Source organism: Rhagoletis pomonella, unplaced genomic scaffold, assembly GCF_013731165.1.
Source record: "Rhagoletis pomonella isolate Grant_MI unplaced genomic scaffold, Rhpom_1.0 Rhpom_scaffold_00007, whole genome shotgun sequence".
NCBI classification, from domain to species: Eukaryota; Metazoa; Arthropoda; class Insecta; order Diptera; family Tephritidae; genus Rhagoletis; species Rhagoletis pomonella.
In genome coordinates this window covers 26,252,329-26,275,560 of record NW_023458561.1, presented here as the reverse complement: position 1 = coordinate 26,275,560, position 23,232 = coordinate 26,252,329, and the positions used below count along the sequence as shown (strand labels likewise).

The window sequence follows — 23,232 nt, the reverse complement described above, 5'->3', positions numbered from 1 at the left end:
CCTTCAAGAGAAGACTCGGTTAGGCAGGGTGGGTGGAGAAAAGGAGCAGTGAAGGTAGCGTTACTGGAGTGGTCTTCTACCGGAAGCTCTCCATCTGAACTAAGTTTCAGTGTCTTTCAGACAACAGGGTCTATCAGGCGGAATAGCTGTAGTGACAGAAGCATTGGACTCAGAGCTTAGGAGTGTGGTGGTGCACTTGAAACTGGTAAGTAAATATCTGACCTCTCTATCAACCTATCAACCGCGTCGGAGTATATTCATATCAGGCTGATTAGGGTTCCGGGCCACAGCGACATTGCGGGAAACTGCTTTGCTGACTACTTGGTAAGGAAATACACCCCTGAAACGTTATCACTTAATAGGGAGCAGCTAGTGACACCTCTGGCTTCCTTCCTGTAGTTCCTTCTCGGACGGTTGGGGGTAATGGAGGCTCAGCGATCAAAAGAGCTCCATACGCTTGCAAGCTATCATCTCTCGCTATTGGTGGGGGTTCCGACAGGCTACTGTGCGATTGGAAACCACGCCACAAGTTTGAAATCTTCTTTGATCCCTCCTAAATCAGTTGACAGAAGGATGTTGGGGTCGAAACGCCGCATTACTTTATATTAGAGTGCCTAAGGTGGAAACATTTTGGCTAGCTCTTGCTGACTCGCCCTGAGGAGCTCTAGGGCATTAAAATTAGGCATATTCGTAATTTCGTAATAGGCTTGCGACGCTTTGTCGACCAAGTACATTCTTTATTTGGGACAACCACCGTAACCTAACTTAATTAAAATGAAAAAAATTTAATTAAAAATAAGAAAAGCTGAACATGTTCAATATGGCAACACTAAATGCAATGCATCGCCGAAGCAACTCTGCATTCAGCAAATTGGTGAATGAGAAAATGTGTGTGAGTTTGTGTGTGTATGTGTGATTTGGACAAACAGCGGCGGCAGTGATTAACAGCTGGTACGAATCGGGTACGGGACACGAACTTCCCTGATGTGACGAGTGAGGTGAGCGAGCGGATGCATAAACGAGTGCAGCAGCAATAGCAAACAGTAAAACTAAAATAGCAGTAATAACAGTAACAATGTGCATGTTATGATGATGGTGGACGGGGTGGTGATGGTGGTCATAGCTAGCAACGACAATGACAACGATATCAACAGCAACAGCAACAGTGACAGGAGCAACTGCAGCATGCTGCATCATTAGCGACGATGCTCTGGCTTTTTGGCCGCTCTTGCCTGCCTGCCAACTACTGGCCATTGCAGTTTGTGTTTCTCATTCGTTTCGGACGGAACATCGCGCATCATCAACTTCACGCAATAGAAAATACTAAATATATTAAAAAGCAAAAAACTACATAGAAATACTCTACAAACCAACTGATTACATACTTTTATTAGTATAGTACATATGTATATGAAATGGATTTCAACTGGATGAACAAGGCAGCAAAAGCAAATTATTAAAAATAAAATAAAAATTAAAAAACCCCAGAAGGCATTTAATGAATTAATAGAAGAAGGCTTTTAACGAAAAGGGGCAGCGCCAGTAGCAGCAGCAACCTCAGCAGAGTCGAGTGCAGCCTTAAAAATATGCAAGTTTTTTAATAGTGCGAAAAATGTTTGCAGTCAATGCGCATTGGACATCGGGAAAAAGTAAAAGTAATTGCAAAGGGGGCAGCACACTGATAGAGAAAATCGCCAAAGTGTGCTTTAGATGTGCAAAATGGGTGTGCAATATGAAAAATAACGCACAAAAGTATGTTAAATAAATGTGCGATTGGAGGAGATACATAATTCTTGGCAAGAAAAAAAGAAGCAAAACGAGCGACAGAATAGGGCAGCTGCAAGGCGTTGAAATATCCACAAAATGAGCCTTTAAGCAGTGCAAGCGAATGCACTGAGAGAGGCGCAAGCAGCGCCAACGAATAAAAGAACAAAAAAGGAACACAAAAAAAATTTGAAAAAATAAGACAGCGCCTAAAAGTGTGCTGTATTAACGACAACCTGGAAGTGAAAGTTCAGGGTTTTACACTGTCACTGCAGATAAGCGAAGAAATATATCACAACGACGACAAAGCAGCGCAACGACAACAACAACAACAAGAACACTAGCAATAGCATTGGCAATTAGAAGTAAGACGTCGCCAGCTGGTGCAGCAGCAGCAGCAGCAGCAGCTTTAGATACATATGTACTTGCCATTAACAGCAGCTAGCGTAGCGCACATGGAGGTGTAGTGAGCAGCAGTGCTGTGTAGTAGTGCAGTGCATTGAAGGTGAAATTACGCAATCCTCTTTTAGGCGCAACAAATTGTTAAAGGCGCACAATAACAAAACAGCTGCTGGTACGCTGAGGAGGGCGCGCACAATTTTACATACGCCTATAGAGGTATACTATACTTGCGTGTGTGTGTGTGTGTGAATGTGTATGTAACGAAAAACACACCCTTAAAAATAAACGAAGAGTGCAATGCAAAAAAAAATTGAACGTTGGAGAAGTGCAGTGCAGAGTTAAAGTATGAAAAATAAAGCGAAAGTGCAAGTATTAAAAAAAAAGACTTTAAAAAAAGTGCACTAAAAACTCGTAAAGCAAAAATGTCAAAAATTTCCGCTTGCTCTTAAAATGTTTACTTCTTGTGCACGTATGTAGTTGGGTTCCCCGCCCCACACAGTACACACTTCACCCACAGCCAAAATGTGCATGTTCGTCATTTGCATGTTGTGCACGGAAAAGCGCAAGGATGCTGGTGGTTATGCAAATAAAAGCGTTACAACAATGCCAGTCACAAAAAAACGCCATAGCACATCCGCCTCCTACTCCTCGGCAACATCAACAGCATCCACTAGCTCTTCAGCTTCGACTGGATCACCACCTAGCTCATATGGAACAAACAACAAGGCGTCCACATTTGGTGCTGCCACAATAATACCATTCGGAAATATGACATGCAACCTAATGAACGCCACCTCAGCAACAGCAAAGGCTAAATCAGCAGCAGCAGCAGCAGCAGCAGCAGCAGCACAACCACCAACACACACCACACCAACACCACTTGCTAGCAGCGTTAAGTGTAATATAGTACAGAAGACTGTCGTCTCACCAGCTGTTGTGTTTCAAGAGTTACCGCCACGTTATCGCGCCTGGTTGTAGATATCTACGAGTACTTGTCCAGCTTTAAAGCAATGAAAGTGAAAATGAAAATTAGAGTGAAAGTGAAAAGTGTATGACCAAAGGCGTAAAACAACAAGCAGGAAAAACGGTACGTACGCAGAAATTAAAACGTTTATTGGGATGCAAATTAATGCAATGTAGAAGAAATTAGTGTAAAAAAGTGCAAGATTTGTGGGAAAAAAGTAATCATAACAGTGTGCGCGCCTAAGTGTATGCGCAGCTCATTTAAAGTGACGTACGCACGGCAGCACACTTTGCCCGCGCGAGTGCACTGCATTTTCTAAACACTGCGTGTTTGTGTTTGCTGTGATGTCCCTTTGTACACCAAGCAGCTTTTAAAGTGCAGCTTGCAAGGGCTGTGAGCCTAAAGGTATGCTAAGATTTGCGAATTTAGTCGATTTCAAGTAAACAAACACTAATGGAAATAAACACTAGTAGTGGATAGTAACAAAAAAAGATTTTTTTTTAAATATTCAAAAACAAAACTACACCCCACGCATACGCACGCGCACAGTCACACAAAAGTGCAAAAAACCAAGTAGTAGAAAGCAAACGAAAGACAAAACACAAATAATCATTGACAAGCAAATGTGACAGCAAAATAAAAAAACCCCATGACAACAACAACAACAAAAGCGTTATAACAACAACAAAATGGCACAGCACAAGCTCAGCTGGGAGTTGGGGAAAAAAAACAATGAAAGTTTGAAGCGAAATACAGCGGTGCTTTGTTAAATCAGCAACAGCAGCAGCAGCAGAAGCAACAAAAGTGCAATTTTGCGTTTGGCAAAGGCAACGGTAAAACAAAAATATCCAAATCGCAATCGAAATCAAGCAAAACAAAAAAAAAAACAACGCAAGACAGCCAGCAGTGATTTGTATGTTCAATTTGTTACATGTCCAAGCGCAGCAAACAACAACAACAACAACACCATTTAATTGCATGCATTTTAATAACGCTGTTGTATGTGTATGGGTGTGAGTGTATTTGTGTACACCACTGCCCTGATTATATCACACGAATGTAGGCCGCAGCGAGAACTCAACAAACATATTTACATACATGTGTGCATATGTGCATACATATGTATGTATGGATTTACGTACAACTGCCAACAAAACGACTGTCAGCACGAATCAAATATTAACTGCAAAGAAAAAACAACAACAATTTTTACTATTTCTAAAGAACACAATAAAACCTAATAAATATAAATAAACTAACCGTTAAGATACATGGCAAGCAAAAAAATTACAAAGAAAATTTTAAGTAAAATTAAAAATCTCAGCAGTAAAAAAATCTTCAGAATACAACAAGCAAGCAGTTACTGGATTATTGCAGTTTTCACAGCTGAGAAAAATCGTTTATGCGCCTGAAAATAGAACACGAAGTGAGCATACGGTTTCACATTTCAGCATTGTAGTTGTAAAACTTTCCGAAAAATATTTAGAAATAAAAATAAAAAATAAAAACGGAAATACATACAACAAAAGCAACATAGTTTGTTATAAATACTGGAAAGAATAATAAAAAGACATATTTCATAAAACATCATCACTAACTCACACTGCCAGCAGTAGCAGCGCGTTGCAGCAGCAGCAGGATTGCAGCCGAAATACTTTCACTTTCAAACGTTCGTGCAAACGATAACAACATTTACATGCATACATATGTTTACGAGTAACAGTCGTTTGGTCGTTTGCTGCTACTGCCAAATGTAAGGCAACAACTCTCAGAAAGAAAGAAAAAACACAAAAAAATCGCGTATTTATTGTTTTGTGTTTTTGTAGAAAAACAACTAAGTGTAGCGGATCCTACTTGCTGATATATTAAATTTTAACTGGGTGTGACACTGAAGCGCTGGCACCTTACCAGCAAAGCAAGCAAGCAACAAACAAAAGCAGTAGCAGCTGCAGCTGCAGCGATAGCAGTAACACTAACGGTCACTGTAACGGTTGCAGTCACCACAACGCAACAGCAACAGTACCGAAGCAGTTAAAGCTACAGCGCAATTTACATAGCGAGTTTGGCAATAACAGTCAACAACAGTTGGTCAGCATTACAGCCCGAAAATTTTGGAAAAAATGGCAACTTAAAATAATATAACTGAACCACAAAAAAATTCCGCAAAAATTAAACCGTTTTGGACTGCTTACAAAATTTAAGCTCAAAATTGAGAATCAAAATTTAACATACGAGTAACATAGTTGAAAATATGTGGTAAATGTAAATTACTATTTGCAACAAATTAAAGAAATAAAATAAATAAAACATCTGCAAGTAAACAACAAAAAGCCACGCACGTAATAAAATAATTTTCACGAGCATCATTTTATGCAATAAATTTGTTGTGTCAGTGTAGTTAAAATCAAAAAAAGCAGTGCAGTGATGCACCTACAAAGAGTTTATGTGGTTTCACGCAACAGCAAATAAATAATAATAAAAGTAATAAAAAAATTTAAAAAAAATAATAATTGTTATAATAACACAAAATTGCTTCCATTGCTAAGCTGCTCAATACGTAATCCAAAAAATAATACTTATACAGTACCTACATACATAAATACATACTCATATGTTTGTCGTAGTTAATAAAACTATTAGAAAGTGTTGTGTGATTTAACAAAAAAAAAAAAAATAAAAAATCTCAACCTGAAATCTAAACAAAAACTATTACTCTACAACAACTAACGAATTTTGTGGTTTGCAATTTCACTAATTTTTGTACATAACTACTGCATCTGAGGTATAGCGAAACGTTACGAACACTAAGAAGTTCTTCGAGCACCTCTAATAGGGATGCGAGATTTTTTTTCAATAAGTACTTTAACGATTTTCGATTGTAAAATTCAATTCAATATATGTATTTCTGCCTTGAAAAAGCTGCTCAAACCTACAATTTGCCGTTCGGCGGCGGCGTAAGATTGTAGGTCCCTCCATTTGATTTTTCCACATTAGCGCGTACCTACATCGCAAATTGGAGGAGAAGCTTGGCCAAAGATTTCGGCAAAAGTATTAGCGTAAATAAATATCATTATTATGAAACACAAGCAAATATCCGGCGTGCTTCATATTCACATTAAACAAATTTGGCTATAAAAAGAAACTCTTCCAGTAGTTCGAGACAAAACTATGCTTTCCTTCCAGTTCTCCGATCTGAAATTTCAAAAAAGTATTTTCTGGCGTAATCAACTACAGTTACATAAATTTGAACATTATTTTATATCATTTGTATGCGCCTTCACAGAAAAGGGAAACTATAAGGCCAATTGCCCGCATCAGAAAATGCATTGGGATACCAATAAAAATAAGAACTGATTTCTTAAAAACTTATTTGACTACGTTCCAAATGTACGTAAAATGGTGCGTTTGTACACTCAAACTAAATAATGAAGCAGCTGACTGAACTCCAAAAAAGCGGTAGCTCAGTTAAAGGTTAATTGACTCAATTAAATTTCTGTCTGAACTTAATATAAGTTAATTGTAAAATCATTTCAAGTGTTTTCTGACCTCAGGTGCAACGTTTTCGTATGCGAAATTCGTACATCACAAACTGAAAAAATCCATCTTTTTACAGTTGCATTTGAACAGCATTTAAAATAGAAGAAAATGCATTTACGGCGCACAAGAACTGGCCTACAATTGTTTACTAATAAACACTTGAACTAAAATAAAAATTAGTTAGTAATAATCAACGTAATCAAAAAAAAAAAACACTTAACAAAGACACTTCGGTACTTATTTGTGCATAACTTCGCGTGAAATGATAATATTGTTTTAAAGATAACTTTTTAATAACCAAGCAAAAAAAAAAATAAAAACAAAATAATTAAAAACTTTTGTAATGCAACAATTTTATAATGATGATCTTTTTTTGATAAACGCTTTTTCCGTTAATGGTTATTTATATAACAAATGTTAACATTTTTCTACCAAAAGACTTAATTAAGTGTGGTTTTTAAAAGTCAAAAATCTAAGAGAACAGAATTTTGTGATTGGAAGATTTTCAGATTACTTAGTTGGTATGTCAAAGCACAAAACAAAATCGGTTGAAGTTAAACAACTCTGAAATCTAATAAATTTAAAGGCAATCAAATTGGTTAAATTAAACAAAACAGAAATATATGTAACTCAATAAATTGAAAAAAAACAACAAATATAACTGTAAGCTATTCGCACAAGCGGGTTCAACACTATTAACATTTACCTAAAAAATATAAATAATAAATAAAAGTAAAAAAGTATTTATACACAAGTCAATGAATATATTTTTAAATAAAACAAAAACAAAAAACAAAACGCATGATTTTAACAATAAGCTAAATTCAACTAACAAAACATAAAAATAACTGCATAAACATAAGTTAAACAACAAAAGAAATTAAGTATACAAAAAGGGGCACGCGCTAAACTCAACTACTTCAGATTGTTAACTACCTACAACATAGCTGTTAGTAATTATAAAATAAATAGTTAATAAATAAAAGAAAGAAAAAATATTAATAATAAGTGTGTAAGCAAGTGCAACTGCTCACACTAAAATAAAGCTCAGCAAATAAATATACAAAAAAAAAATCTACCTAGCTAAGCAGCTGTGCATTAATCGCTTAAACGTGGCTAGCAAAAGTGAAACGATGTGGTCCAATGCTTTGTGCACATTGGGCGTCACTAAACCCCTCTGCAACTGTCTCAGCATACGACAGGTGGCAGCTGCGGCAGCAGCAGCGGCCAGTCAAGGTGCTGCTATCACCACCGGCCCAACATCAGCTTCCAGTAACACTGCCGGGGTAATTCTTTATTATTACTATTTTATATACATACATACTTATGTACATATTTAAATGAAATCTGGTCTGTACAGAATACCTTATGGTTACTTGCGCATAATTGTGAATTACTGCTGAAATAATTTAAAAAAAATTGCAAAAATTTTTATGACAAAGTTGGCATTCAAAAATATTCGTGTCATACATAACGTTATGAAAACAGCACCTGCACAAAAAAAAAAAAAGGTGTGTACTTTTAACCAGACCCACCTACCGACATGTACTTCGACCCACTAAATTCAAGTCTGAGGTCCGTTTGACTCCTGACTAAGTTCATTTCCACATGACAATCTTTAAATGGGACGATTTTTTTGTTATTTCAATGCCAAGTGGAAATTCGGCATAAGGTTTTGAAATTTTGAGTCGTAGACTACAAATCTGTAGTTTATTTCACTTCAGATCATGTAATTTTACCAAGATATTATGTTCATTTCTAAGAAAAAAATCTAACTTAAATAAAAAAAAACAAATTATTGGTAATTTTTTTTCATTTGTATTAAAACCTGTTCTTGTACAAAAAATCAAGCTACTAGCGAAAAATTCAATATCATATATATATAATCAATGGAAACATAAAAAAAAATTGGTGAATACTCAAATGAAAATTCGTAATCATTAACCGACTTCCAAACACGGAGGAGGTTATCAGTTCGTCGGAATATTTTTTTTTTTTTTATGTATGTTAGCGCATAACTTTGGACCACGTCAACCGATTTCGATAATTATTTTTGCATCGGAAAGGTAGTGTCTCAGAGGTGGTCCCATACTAATCTGGTTAAGATCCGATCAGTTGATCATGATATATATATATATATATATATATATATATATCTATTTTTTTTATATGAGACTTGAAGTCGGTTTTTTTTGCTAAAAATTACTTGTTTTTGTTAAAATTTACTTGTTTGTTTTTACATATGAAATCTGAGCAGGAAAAATGTTACTCATACGCCATGTAATAATTATGACGAAAGCAGTGTGGCGTTTTGCTTTTGCGATTTTGACGAATAAATTAAACAAACAAAAAAAAATTTTTCTGACCAAAAAATAAGAACTCAAAATAGTGTTTATTTTTGTTCAAAAATAAAAATTAAATAACAAATAAAAAACACTTTTCATAAAAAAAATGCAAATATGATTACATGTACATACATATTTTCGGAGCGATTATATAAAAATAACGCTTAAAAATTTTTAAATCGCAACCGATACAAACAGGACAGGAAAAAACGTGCACATCAACATATACATACATATTCATATACTCAAAAATTTTCTTCAAAAAAAAAATATGCTTTCTTGAATTTTGTAATTGTAGTTCATTGGATGTCTATAAGAACGGCATAAACCTCTTATGTCTTACAAAAAATGGAGGTTTGTTCTTTCAAGGGTCGATTGTTTAGCACCACAAGTTTTCTAAAAGCTAAAAATGGCCCGTAACTTTAATCTAAATTACAACTTGCGAATGCTGATATGTAGATTGGCTGCCTTATTCGAAACAATTTATTTTAATAATTTTGACCTCGCCCTAACGTAATCGGCTAATCGGTTGAAGGCTGGAGGACACTAACTACAAACAGAACTCAGCAATTGAAGCTGTGACTGTGCTAGCGACAACAACTATGTACTTACTTACATAAATGCTCGTTTCTGGGGGAGGTAGGTTAACTCAGTTAGATGGCAATGCTTGAGAGTGGGGTGTGCAGCTGCTCAGCACACCTGATGGCAAAAGTGAAATCGGGCAATTACAACTTGTCGTACACACATATGTGATGATTTATATATGTATGTACGTATGTATGTGTCTCTGCTGCTATGTACTTATGTAGATATATTAGTTATTAGATGGTGAATAGCAAGGCGTGCGAATGTCGAAGTAATTTGGGTGCGGATGTTGAACATAGGAAATTTTATGTCTAAAGGAAAATAGAGAAAAGTAAGAGTGCGTAACCGTAGGATTTGATCGATGTCGTATTTTAAAAGCTGAAAGTGACACAATGCTGGCTGGAATGAAACGAAGTGAACCTATGTGAACTGAATTGCACAGCGAACGAACTGAACTGGGCGGATGCAGAATATGCTAGTTGCGACCGCAGCCTTACGACGCCATTTATACGAACGTTTTATTATGTACATACATACATACATATGTGTGCATGACCGTACGCACGTACGTACATGACCAGCGCAATTGTTTTTTTTTAACAGCAAAGATTGAATGTACGAAAGCACAAATGAACATACAAACATGTATGGCAATGAAAAAAGGGGGGGTGGTGTATTAAAGAAAGCTGTTCGGAGAGATGAAAAATGTAAAAATGTGAATTCAGTTAAATGCAACGGAATGAAGTGGAATGAAATGGAATGGACTGCTGATTTTTCTATTTCATTATTGTTGTTTTTGTTGCGCATTTTGTCATGGTCTTCTCTTTGCAAATTGTTGTTGTCACTGCTACGATTACTAATGCCGCTTGTACCGTTGCTGATGTTGGCGCTGCTATTTGGCAGCTTACTGGGTCACTAGGACTCTCACTCGATGTCCTTGCAGCGCGTTGCAACATATAAACGGTATCGTATGTAGGTATTTATGTATGTAAGTGCTTAAATACACACAAAATAGACATGCATGCAAATAAATTTACTCACATATGTATGTATGTACATATACATATGTAGGTTCATACATACTACAATACAGATACATATTTACGTGCATATATGTAAGTATACATATGCATGAGGGTGGTCCAAAAATACACAGTGGTGGTTTAAAAATACACAGGAAAATCAACTTTTTGATTTTTCCTGCTGCTGGAGCCACCCTAATATATATACATATGAAGTACATAGTCAAAGCAATCTCAGTTCAGTTCAGCTTTAGTTTCGCATTCCTTTTATTTAATTTTATTTCTGTGTGCATTTTTTTGTTGTTGTTCTTAAGTACACATATGAAACTTTTGCTGTTGTTATTGCTACAAAACGTTTTACTTTGCTGCAGTTTTACGGTACACCCCCGTTCCTCTTACTTTAGTGCAGGATCAATGTTGCGAATTTGTTTGATTAAAATCTTTCAAAAATACTCATCCATTCACTCATTCACATACCTTCATATCTACTATGCATATGTACATAAATATGTATGTACAAACATAGATACATACATTCAAATACTTTCGAGTCGTACGTGGAATTTTGTTATAGGCATTTCCCTACAAAGAATTTAATTCAAATCCTTTTACTTAATGCTACTTATTTTATTTCGTGATCACACGATTGCCAGCGGAGTGCAGAGGAATGGAATGCTCCTTTTTGTAATTTCACCGCTGTCAAACACACTCTAATCTGGCAATTTTCAGTGTCCATTGTTCGGGCTTCTCTTTTGGCACAACTTTAGTGCAATGTGCAATGTGCAATGTGTTTATCTTGTTATATTTGTACTTATGTACATTTGGGTGTAAGTAGTCTGTGTATGGGTTTTTATGCGCTGCGTGCATTAGACATACATATGTATGTATGTTTGTTAGTTCGTATGGATGTGACAAAGCATCGTATACTCTTTGTGCAATCCTTTAATTATCCTTTAACTGTAGCGTTTTCGCTGGAAGTCCGCCTGCATGGGACACTTGCATTGCTCTAATCACAAAATCTGCAAATATTAACTATGAGTTTTGCTTTTCTGCAGTGGATGAGGAGCATGCATGTGTATATGGGAATGTAGATATGGGTGTAAGTGTGGGTGTTATACATACATACATATTGCATTTGTAATTTGATGCAGATAAGGCATACTTTTTAGCGGTTAACGGTGTAACGGACTTGAAGTAGTCTGGAAATCGTGTTTATAATGATTTGCGCAGGAACCTGATTTAAAACGAATTATTTAAGAAATCTTTAAGATTTTTAAAGCAAAATATAAGAGAGAGTTTCAGATGTTTCGTATACGCCCCGCCATACAAATTCTAGCTACATTAAGGCTGTCAGACGTCTTAGTTTTTTAGGATTTGTCCTGAATTTAGCCAAATTGTCCTGGTGTCCTGGTCAACACCTAATTTGACCTGGGTTTTTAATGAAGGTCAATATCACGGATGCCAACTCTCTTAAGGCTAATTTAATTCGAGAATCGTTGTTAGATTTGTCCTCAGTTGATGCATATGAACTACGGTTTGCCCCAAAAAATCTATGAAATATTAAAGAAATTTGAATTTGCGGCTGGTGCAAAACCAGTAAATTGAGAGAGAAAATACCAAAGAATTCAATGACCTACCTATGTTTCTCCTGCGACTACAGGACTCCTCAGAGAAGCCTCTTAAAAATAAGTCCATATAAAATCATGGCGAATACTACTTACATTAAAAACACCAATAATTGGAGTTCCAAGCTTCATGCAAATTTTTATAAAAAAATTTTACTTTTTTATTACTCAGTTTAGAAAAAAATTTAGTATGTATGCAATTTTATAGAAAATTTTTTCTAAAAAGGGTAATTAAGATGTGAAATATAGAGTAAGCAAAAAAAAAATGTAAATGTGTATTGCAAAAAAAATATATGTACGTAAGCTCACTTTCAATTTTGAAGTAAACACAATTTTTCCCCATTTTTGATAAAAAAAAATAAAAAAATTAAATTTCGAAAAAATTTAACAATGTTCTTAAATGGAGCTAACATTGAATTTTTACTAGGCATTAAATGAAAGAAATGATTATGTTCGGCATTAAACATGTTGTTGCCTTAATATAGAAAAAATTAATCTCAAACTTTTTCTTTCAAATAAATCTAGATACTGGAACCGTTATGAACAATATATGTATGTTTTAAAAATTACTTACAATAAAAGTTTGGTCAGATCGCTGTGTTTAGATAAAAATGAAGTAAAAGATGTTATTTGACAAAATAAATGACTCGATCTTGGAAGATCAATTTATTTTTTGACGATTCCTTCCTGCATCGACTATTTTTATTTCGATTCGAATCGATTAAAAAATCGATTTTTTTTTTATTTCGATCTGGCACCTCTAATACACACTACCCAGAATAATTTCAGGAGCTAAAATCTCTTCCAAAAGGCCTTTCTGAAAGTCATTCCTTTCTCCTTTCTTTTTTGTATAGATTGGCACAAATTGAAGTGCTTCTGCTTACACTACCTAAAGAAAAGCTTCCAGAAGCCAATTTGCTTATTGAATATCATTTGTGATGCAAGATCATATAAACATATACCAACATAATTACAGTACATTCGCGTAGATTGTAAATTGTAATAGTAAATTGTAAAATTTTACACTCCTTAGTGGGTAAGTGCTGCAATATTCGTAATCGCGCCTGAATACTAGCTACAAATAAAGTTACGCAAGCTGGACATTTTAATATGCAAATACTTTAGAAATAAAAGTACGGTGACCATAAAAATGAATTGAAAATGCGGGACAATTTTTCAATAACATGGGTACCTATACATACGTATTATACAAATATCGAAAAAGTATTTCTAAAATCTTAATCCATTTTAAACTTTGAACAAAAATCAAATTTTCTTTCCTGGTATTGATGTTTTTTAAAGGAATATTTATAAAATTATAACAAAATATATTATAATTACTCTAGCTTACACAAAAAGTGAACCTCTTTGAAAGATAATTTTGTAGGCAAACTTTGTGTCTTTCAACTCTAAAACAATACCAATTTTTTCAAAGGAGTATTTTCGGGATTTTTTCGCAGTTACCCGTCAAAAATCGATGTCATGAATCGACATAAACGACCCACCGTTACAATAATATATAATTTGTGCAGATTGCGCTCCACAACATCTACATTTCTCTTCCAAATTTTATTATTTTAGGCTCAAAAGTTACAGTAATGATAAATCTTTTATATTGAGTTTTAAAAATAATGAAAAAAGAATCAAGTAAAACTGTGCAGTTGATTGAAAATCTATCTTCGACTTTCGACTTTGATCGCTTGTAGCACTAATAATTTTCACTGAAATCGGCACATACATATATGTCGGCAGCTATATATTTTTGGAAAAGGCACATCCATACTTTTCGAATTGATGATTTTTTTTCGATCAAAAATAATGATTTTTATTATTTCGCTCAAAGATAATAATTATTATTGAGTTTAATTTTTTCACTTGAGCGAAAAATAAAGCTCAATAATAATCATTATTATTAAGCGAAAAAAATATAAATCATAAAATAATGATTATATGCTGATTTAAATTATTTTACTCATAATGATAATCGTCCCTGAAAAAAATCAATCCATTGTCCGTGGCCGCACAAAACTTAGAACGCATTGAGCCTCACTCTCATGTGGATATCAATCAGTTATCGACACTGCTTATATTTTGATAGGTACATTTCAAAATATCGAATAAAATGCGTGACAAATGCAGGACAGTTGGAACAAATCAGTACATTTTCAGGATTTTCCGTTTTGAAAAAGTATGCAGGACAGACCTTTGAATAACAGTACGATAATGCAAAAAACAGGACGGATGGTGACCGTAAATAAAAGAGACTGATGCTTTGTATTTTAACATTTCGTAAATCAGGGTTAATGATTGAGCGCCAATTCTTGTTCATGAATACTTACGTTTGTTTTTTTTTTTGAAAATTACCTACATATGTAAGTACTTTCGCGTATGCACTTTTATAGACCATTCAATTTTACTATAAAAACTGTGAGTGTGATGTGGCTCAAAGTTCGCGTTGATTTTTGAGAACTGTTTTCGTTTCTTTCTTTCATATAAAGCATATTCAAATTTGTTGTACATACAATTATAAAGAACATACAAAAAAAATATATATTAAAAATCAACTTCAATTCCGTGGCTCTTTAAACTTGTGCTTTAATCTACTATACTATAGGCCATTAACTATAAAACAGCATACGCGAAAGTTTTCTAAAACCTTTGACAACAAAGTTTTAAATTTTAATGAACATTTTTTTGTAGATAGTTTACAACTTTAATTTTTATGGGTATTGTTTTTGAACTTACTATACTTTTATAAAAAATATAAATAAAATTACATAAAAGGTTATTCAATTGTTAAGACTTATTAATATGTCGCGCTGCTATTTTCGTGAACATATGAGTACGTACATATGTATATATATATAAAATATATATATATTATATATATTACGTTTTGTTGTGTAAAGTTATATCAGAGAATATTAATGTAATTAAATTGGTGATATTCCATGATAAACAATTTTACGTTCCAAAAATTTCGCACCTTATCTATCTTCTATCTCCTCTGGTAATATAAATAACACTTTTGTAAAAATTTAAATATAAAATAAACAAAGAGAAATAAATGATCAAAACTTAAGAAAAAGTAGTGTCCCTAATGATGTCGCCACCTTTGTATGAATATAAAGGCTCTCAAACTGTTCACAGTGCCTCTACACAAATTTAACAAACACTGTTGGCTGTAAGCAGTTCCGACATGCGCCTAAATTCCTGCCACCGAAGCGAATTAAGTTTTTATGCTTACTGGGCATTTATAAAGGGAACATAAATTAGGATGAAATATAGGGGGATCAATTATGACCAACAAAAACCCCAAAACATACTATACTGATGCAAATTTTCTAAACATGCAAAAATAGGAAGCCAACAATTTACATACAAATACATATGTATCTACACAAATAATTCTTTGGCTTTTTCAATTCACTCACCTTATAGCTTTCCCCAAATTAGATGAAGATTACACAGCTACACTTCAATTTAATTTAAAAACAAAAAACACACTTCGGACCGGCCCGAGCCACTCGCGCACGCCATCGAAACTACATAAATCGCCACGAAAACTAAAATAAACACCGCTCGCGCATATATTTATCTACTTTGTTAATTAAAACACTTAGTTTTCCTAATTTTACAGAAAACTAACACTTTTCACCATATTAAACGCAAACTTTAGCATTTTCAGGAATTTTAACTCGCACTCGACGGAAGCAATCGCGGCACTGTTGAAATGGCGTCGGAAATTCAGTGAAGCGCAGGGGTGTATTTCACTGTGTAAATATGTGGATAATAAGGTGTTCACAGTGTTGGTGTAGATTGACTAGATTAAACATTAGGATTTGCCAAGCGGTAATATATTTTAACAAAATTTTGATGATATAATTGCGCTCACAACTAAAAAAATGCAGAAATACAAACACAACTTATATATACAACTTTGTTGGTGTGAATGAAAATATATCGAAACAGGAACGTACCACGGTCAAGCGACAAGTAATGCTTGTAAAAATTTGAATTTTAAAATGATAAAAGCTTATTTTAAAAATCTTGCACAATAGTTTAAAAATCAATAAAAATGTTTAGAGTTTAATAATTGGTGACGAATACAGAATTTAGTGAAGAGATATGCCGATCCGATGGCAATATGTTAGTTGTGTGTTATAAAAGCTCTCATTGAGAAATTAAAAATACACTGGCTTATAGTCATAGTCGTAAGCTAAAACTCATTCTTGTTAAAATATAGTTTTAAGTTTAGATATTTTTTTCGACAGCTTACCTTCATGCGGAAACAAATTAAGAAATTTGAAATCGGTGGTCCTATATCTGAAATTTACCTTATAAATAAACTCTGTTCGTAAACTTTTTGAATTGAAATTTTTTAATCGAGTCCGCAGATGTTTGCGTTAAATAAATAACACGACGTCAGCAGATTTGCAGCATTCGTTCCATTTTCATAAATGAAATGTCAAATTAGAGGGCCTAACCTGTAAATGTGCAAAAGGATTTCAGTTTTTCAAATAATCGAGTCCGCAGATGTCTGCGTTAAACATTTTATACAATGAAATCAGTAGCTCGTTTCTGTAACTATTCTCTACCGATTATTTCTCTACTGGTAGAGAATATACATCATTCTCTACTACTCATTAGAAGTAGAGAACAAGGCAGCGTTTTGATCCACGTACTTCAAAATTGATACGTGTTTGTGCAAATTTTCGGGAGATACTTTACTTTTTTCGCTCATTTCGCGAGATACTTAAATTTTTTTCGCGTAGTACGAATTTTGATACATGACAAAGAGAAAATATGTATGTATGTATGCAGTGGCAGCTTTAAAAGCTTGATCGAAAATATTGCAACGTTTTGGGGTCAAATAAGTTTAAAAAAAATTATATATATATATTGATATTTTATATATTTTCAGTTTATTATATTCGAATTTATTTTATATTTGAACAATTCTACATAACTTTTCCAGTGTTTTATATCCTGGTTATGTCACTCATGCTTTTTAATCTAAAAGCATCATAACCCTAGTAAACAGCTGTTTGTGTAACGTGACATTGCCGGACTTGCATTTTACGATTTCATTAAATGATGCCGAAGGTGGGAAACCAAATAGCATTTTTTTAAGTTTTTTCTAACTTGATACTTTGATACTTAAATAAAAAATGTGTGATACATTTGATCCATTTTTTGTTTCTTCTACGATACGTTTTTTCATGACGTCGCGGCAACACTGGCTACAGATCTGCATCGCTCGAATTGTACAGGAGAGAGTAAAGCCTGTCTTATTTCAAACCAGTTCTCTCTTTGTTTCATGATTATTTCTAGCTTTCATATCTAAATATTAATATTTTGGTATGAATGGATAACGCTTGATGTCTGGAGCTTCCGATGAGCAAATCTCATTTTTGGCAAAAATATCAGTTGCGACGACCCAAAAAAAGCTGTGTGTGCTTTTAACCAAACCCAGCTACCGACATTATTTCGACTTGCTGAATTCGAATCTGAGGTCCGTTCGACTTGCACTCCTCCAAAATTTCGAGTAAATTGCGAAAAACCAAAAAAAAAGGCAAAAAGTTCGCGGGTAGAAGTATCTCTGCCTCACTTTTTTTTTGGTGTGCCTTTGTTATTATTAAAAATTAACGAAGAAATCGCTCCTATATTTTTTCGTAGCACAAATATTTGTATATATTTGTTTAAAATAAAAATTATTGAAATCGGGTTGTTTGTTTTTTAGCTTTGTTTATTTTTGAAATGTTATCGTCTTTTTAACCGACTTAAAAAAATGGGGAGGTTATCAATTCGTCGGAATATCTTTTGGACCATGGGAACCGTTTTCGAAAATTATTTTTTATCGGAAAGTTGGTGTTTTAAGGGTGGTTCGATGCCAATTTAGTTTAATCCCGATCATGGGATCATTAACGAACTAACGGTAATCATAAATTTTAATATGAGCATATAAATCATTCTTAATCCAAATCCTATGAATCTTTTTTATTTTTATTTTTTTTTATTTTTGTTTTTGTTTGGCCTAAAAATTACTTGTATAAAATACGTGTATCTAAAACAACTTCTTTACTTCTCTAATTGCAGGAGTCTCGTGGCAAGAGACCCCTTAAAATTTGGGATAGTTGGCGAAATGTGCGCAAAGGCGTAGTTGTTGGAACATTCGAGGAGCTATTAGTTAGAGGTAATTAACTATTCGTACTGTAACATTAATGCCTAATTAACTTTTCAATCTATGTGTGTAAATAGGAAAGGATAAATTAGGGGTTCCTGCCTCAGAACCGGTGCGTGTTGTTCTGGAGTGCGATGGAACCCAAATCGAAGATGGCGAATATTTTCGTACATTGGCAAACAACACGGTGCTACTATTGTTAAGGCAGGGCGAACGTTGGTACCCAACAGGTGTTGATGTTATAAAGGCTGGTATGTTAATTTAGAAATCTAAAACTCGAATGCTACTTTAGTTCAGTTAGACATACCTATGTATGTAATTAATTTTTATTCACCCACTTATTTTGCAGCGATATCAGCTATACCTAAGATCGTCTGTGAGACGATTCACGCGCTCGAATTACACGATGAGACGCCATCTTGGAAGATTATGGATAATAAGGGTCGTGTTACGGTGGTCCTGCATTGGGATCAGCGTCAGGGAGGTGGAGGAGGAGGAGGCGGCGGCGGCGGCGGAGGAGGTGGTGGCGGTGGTGGATGTGCCGGCGGCGTTGGTGGCATGGGACCAAGTGGTAGCGGCGCCAGCGGCAATAACGGACTCATGTCATCGGACAAGTACTCACCATCGAAGAAAGGACTGTCGGCGCAAAGTTCGCTGGACACCAAATCGGTGTCGTCACAATCGTCACAGCAACGCTATGCCAGCCCACAAATAACCGTCATCAGCGATGAAGGTCCAGCGAGCATATACCATCCGGGCGGTGTGGTGCTGCCACCCGGTGTGGTAATACCAGGCACCAGTAGGCGCCTATCCAAGCAGGGCGGCTCATTTGATAGCGCCGTCGGTGCGGTGCACGTGCATACACCCGAATGTGCGCACCATGCGCACACGCCCAGTCGGGCGGGCAGTCCCAGCACCACGGAATGCGATTTTCATTGTTGTGCGCTGCACGAGGAGGGGCGCAAAATAGCCGTGCACAAAAGTGTGGCCACGTCGCCCATACAAGACGGCACCACGAGTCCCCAGCCGCAGCAACAGCAGCAACAACAAGCGACGCTATCAATGTCATCGGTTGTGGATCCTATGATGGGCGGCAGCATGCAGCGACGCTCATCGGGCGTCAAGGGCCATGTACGCTTTCTGGATATTGCGCCGGAGCGTGATAGCTCCGAGAGTGAAACAGAGAATACCGTCATGGAGGACGATAAGACGACGACTGAGAAATTCCTGCTGCTCATCGATCAGCTGTCTGTCGATCAGAAACGACATCTCAGCATCAAAGACATCGGCATCATATTGGAGCGACTCAATTCGAAGATACTCGACGTAGAGCGGCTGGATCGAGAATCGGAATCGGACGATTGCTACAATTGGACGATAAAGGCGACAATACGAGGTGATGCGCTGCGTGAGCTGGGCGTCATCTATAATGGAAACTATTACGCCATATCCGAGCATCCCGGCTACAAGGAGGAAGTCGAAGAGAACGGCGAAGAGGTGGAGGAAGAAGACGAAGAGGATAGAATATAGAAATGCAATTAATTAAATTACAAAAGAAAAAATGAAAAAACATAAAACACACAAATAATTAAATTAAAAAACATTAAGCATTAAAACAGAAAACACACATACACCCACAAATAAACTCATATATACATATATAAAATAATAGTACTAACAACCTATGAAAAAGAAACACAAAAATAATAATAAGGAATGGGCGGAAATTAATAACCAAATTATGTGGAATAAAGTGGCTAAAAATAAATACAAAACGAAATAGAATGGGAAAAATATGCAAAATGAGTACGTTTAAGTAAGGAATAGTGAAATAATTTTAGTAAATTGAAGTAAATTAATTGAAAAAAAAACTAAAACAATAGCAGTTACTTGGTTGGGAAGCAAGGCGTGGCAAAAACAGGGAAGTGAAGAAATTTAAAAAGGCGCACCAAACACACAACAGAAGCGAACCAGCGTACACAGACACACACAAACATTACAAAAAAAAATATGTAACTCCAGAAAAAAAGGTATTTCCGCATTAAAAACACGCAAGGAATAACGAAGAAAATAAACAAGAAACAAAACAAATACCAGAATGCAATTCAATAGCGTTTAAGAAATAGTTAAAAAAAAAAAAAACAAGACAAGGTGAAAAATAAAAAAGCCCAAATATTGGAGAAACCCCAGTACCCAAACCTTCACTTAACCCAAACACAAAGCAAAAGTTGATACTGGGCGGCTTTCTAACGTAAATACACAGTGAGAAATTCGCATAGCATTAAGTACTGGAAAGCACCAATCACGCATTAACATTACTGCAACCATTGAAAATTAAAAAAAAAAATAATAAAATAAAAGGAAAATGTAAAAACATACATATTTTGAACAAAACAAAATCCCAAAATTAACAATTTATAAACAGTCAGCTGATTTTAAAAACATACACGCACATTTTATATACATATGTACACACACTCACAGACACAAATACATACATACATACAGTATCGGTCATATCTATAGCACGTCATTTCAAAGTGAAATTATTTGCCACTATTAATTATCTATTTTATTTGTTTTTAAAAATTTTCAATCAAAATATGGTTCATTCTCAGACAAGCCCCATATAAACCCAAGTTTAACAATTGGTAGAAAATTACAAAAAAACGCCACAAATTTTCTCCTAAATTTCAAACTATTTTCTCGGAAGTTTTAGAATTTTTTCGAGTACATAGTTTTTTAGCCCCTTCAATTTTAGTCTGATAATGTGCAAATTTCAAGTGGCTACGAATTACCGTTGATTTTTTAGAATTTTTTTTGTCGCATTGGCTTCCATATAATGAATAAACTCAATTTGTATATGGAAGAAATCCCCAACACCTTTGGCGAAAAAAATTCTAAAAAATCAACGGTAACTTTTAGCCACTTGAAACTAGCACATTATCAGGCTAAAATTGATTGGGCTATAAAACTGTGTATTCAAAAAATTTCTAACACTTCGGAGAAAAATGTTTGAATGTTGGGTGATAATTTGTTGCACTTTTTTGTAGTTTTCTACAAATTTTTAAACTTGCGTTTATATGGGTTTTATTAGAGAAAGAGCTGTATTTTAATTGAAAATTCTAAAAAATAAATAAATAAACATAAGTGGCACACAATATCACTTTGAAATGGCGTGCTATAGATATGACCGATACTGTACATACATACGTGTGGACATTTGATAAAACAATTTAACGCGAATACTAATTTTAAGGTATGTATTAGGGTGGTCCGAGAAAGGTAAAGTCGGAATTTTGATGCTCCCACCCACCGAGGATAGTTCTATGTCGAAAAAAATTTACGCGTATTTTTTATTTTGAAATCAAAAAATATTTAGATATTTATTTAACCATTTTTTAATACTAAAGATTTTTTTATTGGTTCCCCATTGAATTTTCTGGCATTTTTTCTGGGGTTTTCGGAGGACCTTTCAAATATAGTTACTATAAAAATATGGTTTAATAAATAATTGGGTATTATTATTAAGAATCTCCTGAACGGAAACAAAGTTTTCTGATAAAAAAAAAATGATTTTTATGAATTCTATACCATTTCTAAGAAAAGTGGTTTTTCCCATATCACATATATACATGGACAACTTTGAGCGCTTTGAGCAACCTCTAAATATTTTTTGATATATATATTTACATATACATTTTTTTCGGTTTAGAACAATCCTAGGGGGTGACAGCATAAAAATTTCGACTTTTTTTACTTTTTCACATGCATTTTTGACCACCCTAGTACGCATACAGTATGTTGTATTCCCATACAATATTTTAACTATAAGCCAATCATCAGCAATAGTTTAAGATACCACTTTAAAAAGAGCTTAACAAAAATATAATTTTGTTTTATTCTAAAATCATATAGATGCATAAGTTGTTTTGTCAAAAACCACAGATATGTATGTATACTCCGACATAATAAACTTCATTCATAAGTTTTTTAGGTAATATATAATCCTTACAATACAAATAGTATGTATAAGTTAAGCTATAAAAAATTACAAAACATACAAACAATATGAAACTCATTTACCTATACATGCATACATATACGTATTTTGTATGTATGTGAACCAATGGAATTATTTAAATCAAAAACTCAGTTAACTTTCTCTCTTACACAATGCAATCAAATGTGATTTAACTTAGTACTTATTTATGGCTTACCATATTATCATGTTATTGTACATAGTACGAATATATGTTTGTAAAATACCTACATAGATACAAATATAATACAGCTTATTTTATATTAACTGCCGGAAAGCAAAAGCTGTGCAAACATATCGCTCGTTTACAAGAAGAACGTCATATTCGAACGTAAATTTAAAATTGAGAAAAACGACTGTAAACTTTTTAGTCGGCTATTTCTTCAGGAATGAAAATAAAGTTGCGTCCCCGAACTAGTCGGAAGTTGCAAGAATTTACCAAAATTTATCAGAAAGCGTTCCCGTACTCGGTTCTCTGGAAGAGGAGGGGAAAAATGGTAGAGTAAAATAGGTACTCTCTTTGTATGAAGTCGCAAGATTTTACCTGAAGAATTTTTGCTGGTTACATCGGCTGAAGTGTCAAGCCATCAGCTGTTCTGAGCTGTCAAAGCAAATTAAAAGTCTCGTAAACATATTTTCTTATAATTTAGTAAATCTTAAAATAATAAAAAACCGTTATGTAAACAAAAAATGGCGTCTACGACGTATTTGAAAGAATTAGCAGTTTTTCCCCCGAAAAGCGGTGCCGTACTTTGAGGGTTT

The 23,232-nt window shown here is 34.6% G+C and overlaps 1 protein-coding gene across 1 annotated transcript in view; it reads left to right on the top strand.

Annotated features, from left to right (window-relative positions):
• Positions 1-19,998, top strand: part of LOC118742502 — a 46,504-nt gene extending 26,506 nt beyond the window's left edge. Inside the window, exons 3-5 of the mRNA XM_036474625.1 lie at positions 18,344-18,440; positions 18,506-18,679; positions 18,778-19,998. Coding sequence (XP_036330518.1) covers positions 18,344-18,440; positions 18,506-18,679; positions 18,778-19,958 — 1,452 coding nt within the window. The 3' untranslated portion in view covers positions 19,959-19,998. The remainder of the gene's footprint in view (positions 1-18,343; positions 18,441-18,505; positions 18,680-18,777) is intronic.
• Positions 19,999-23,232: the final 3,234 nt, after the last annotated feature.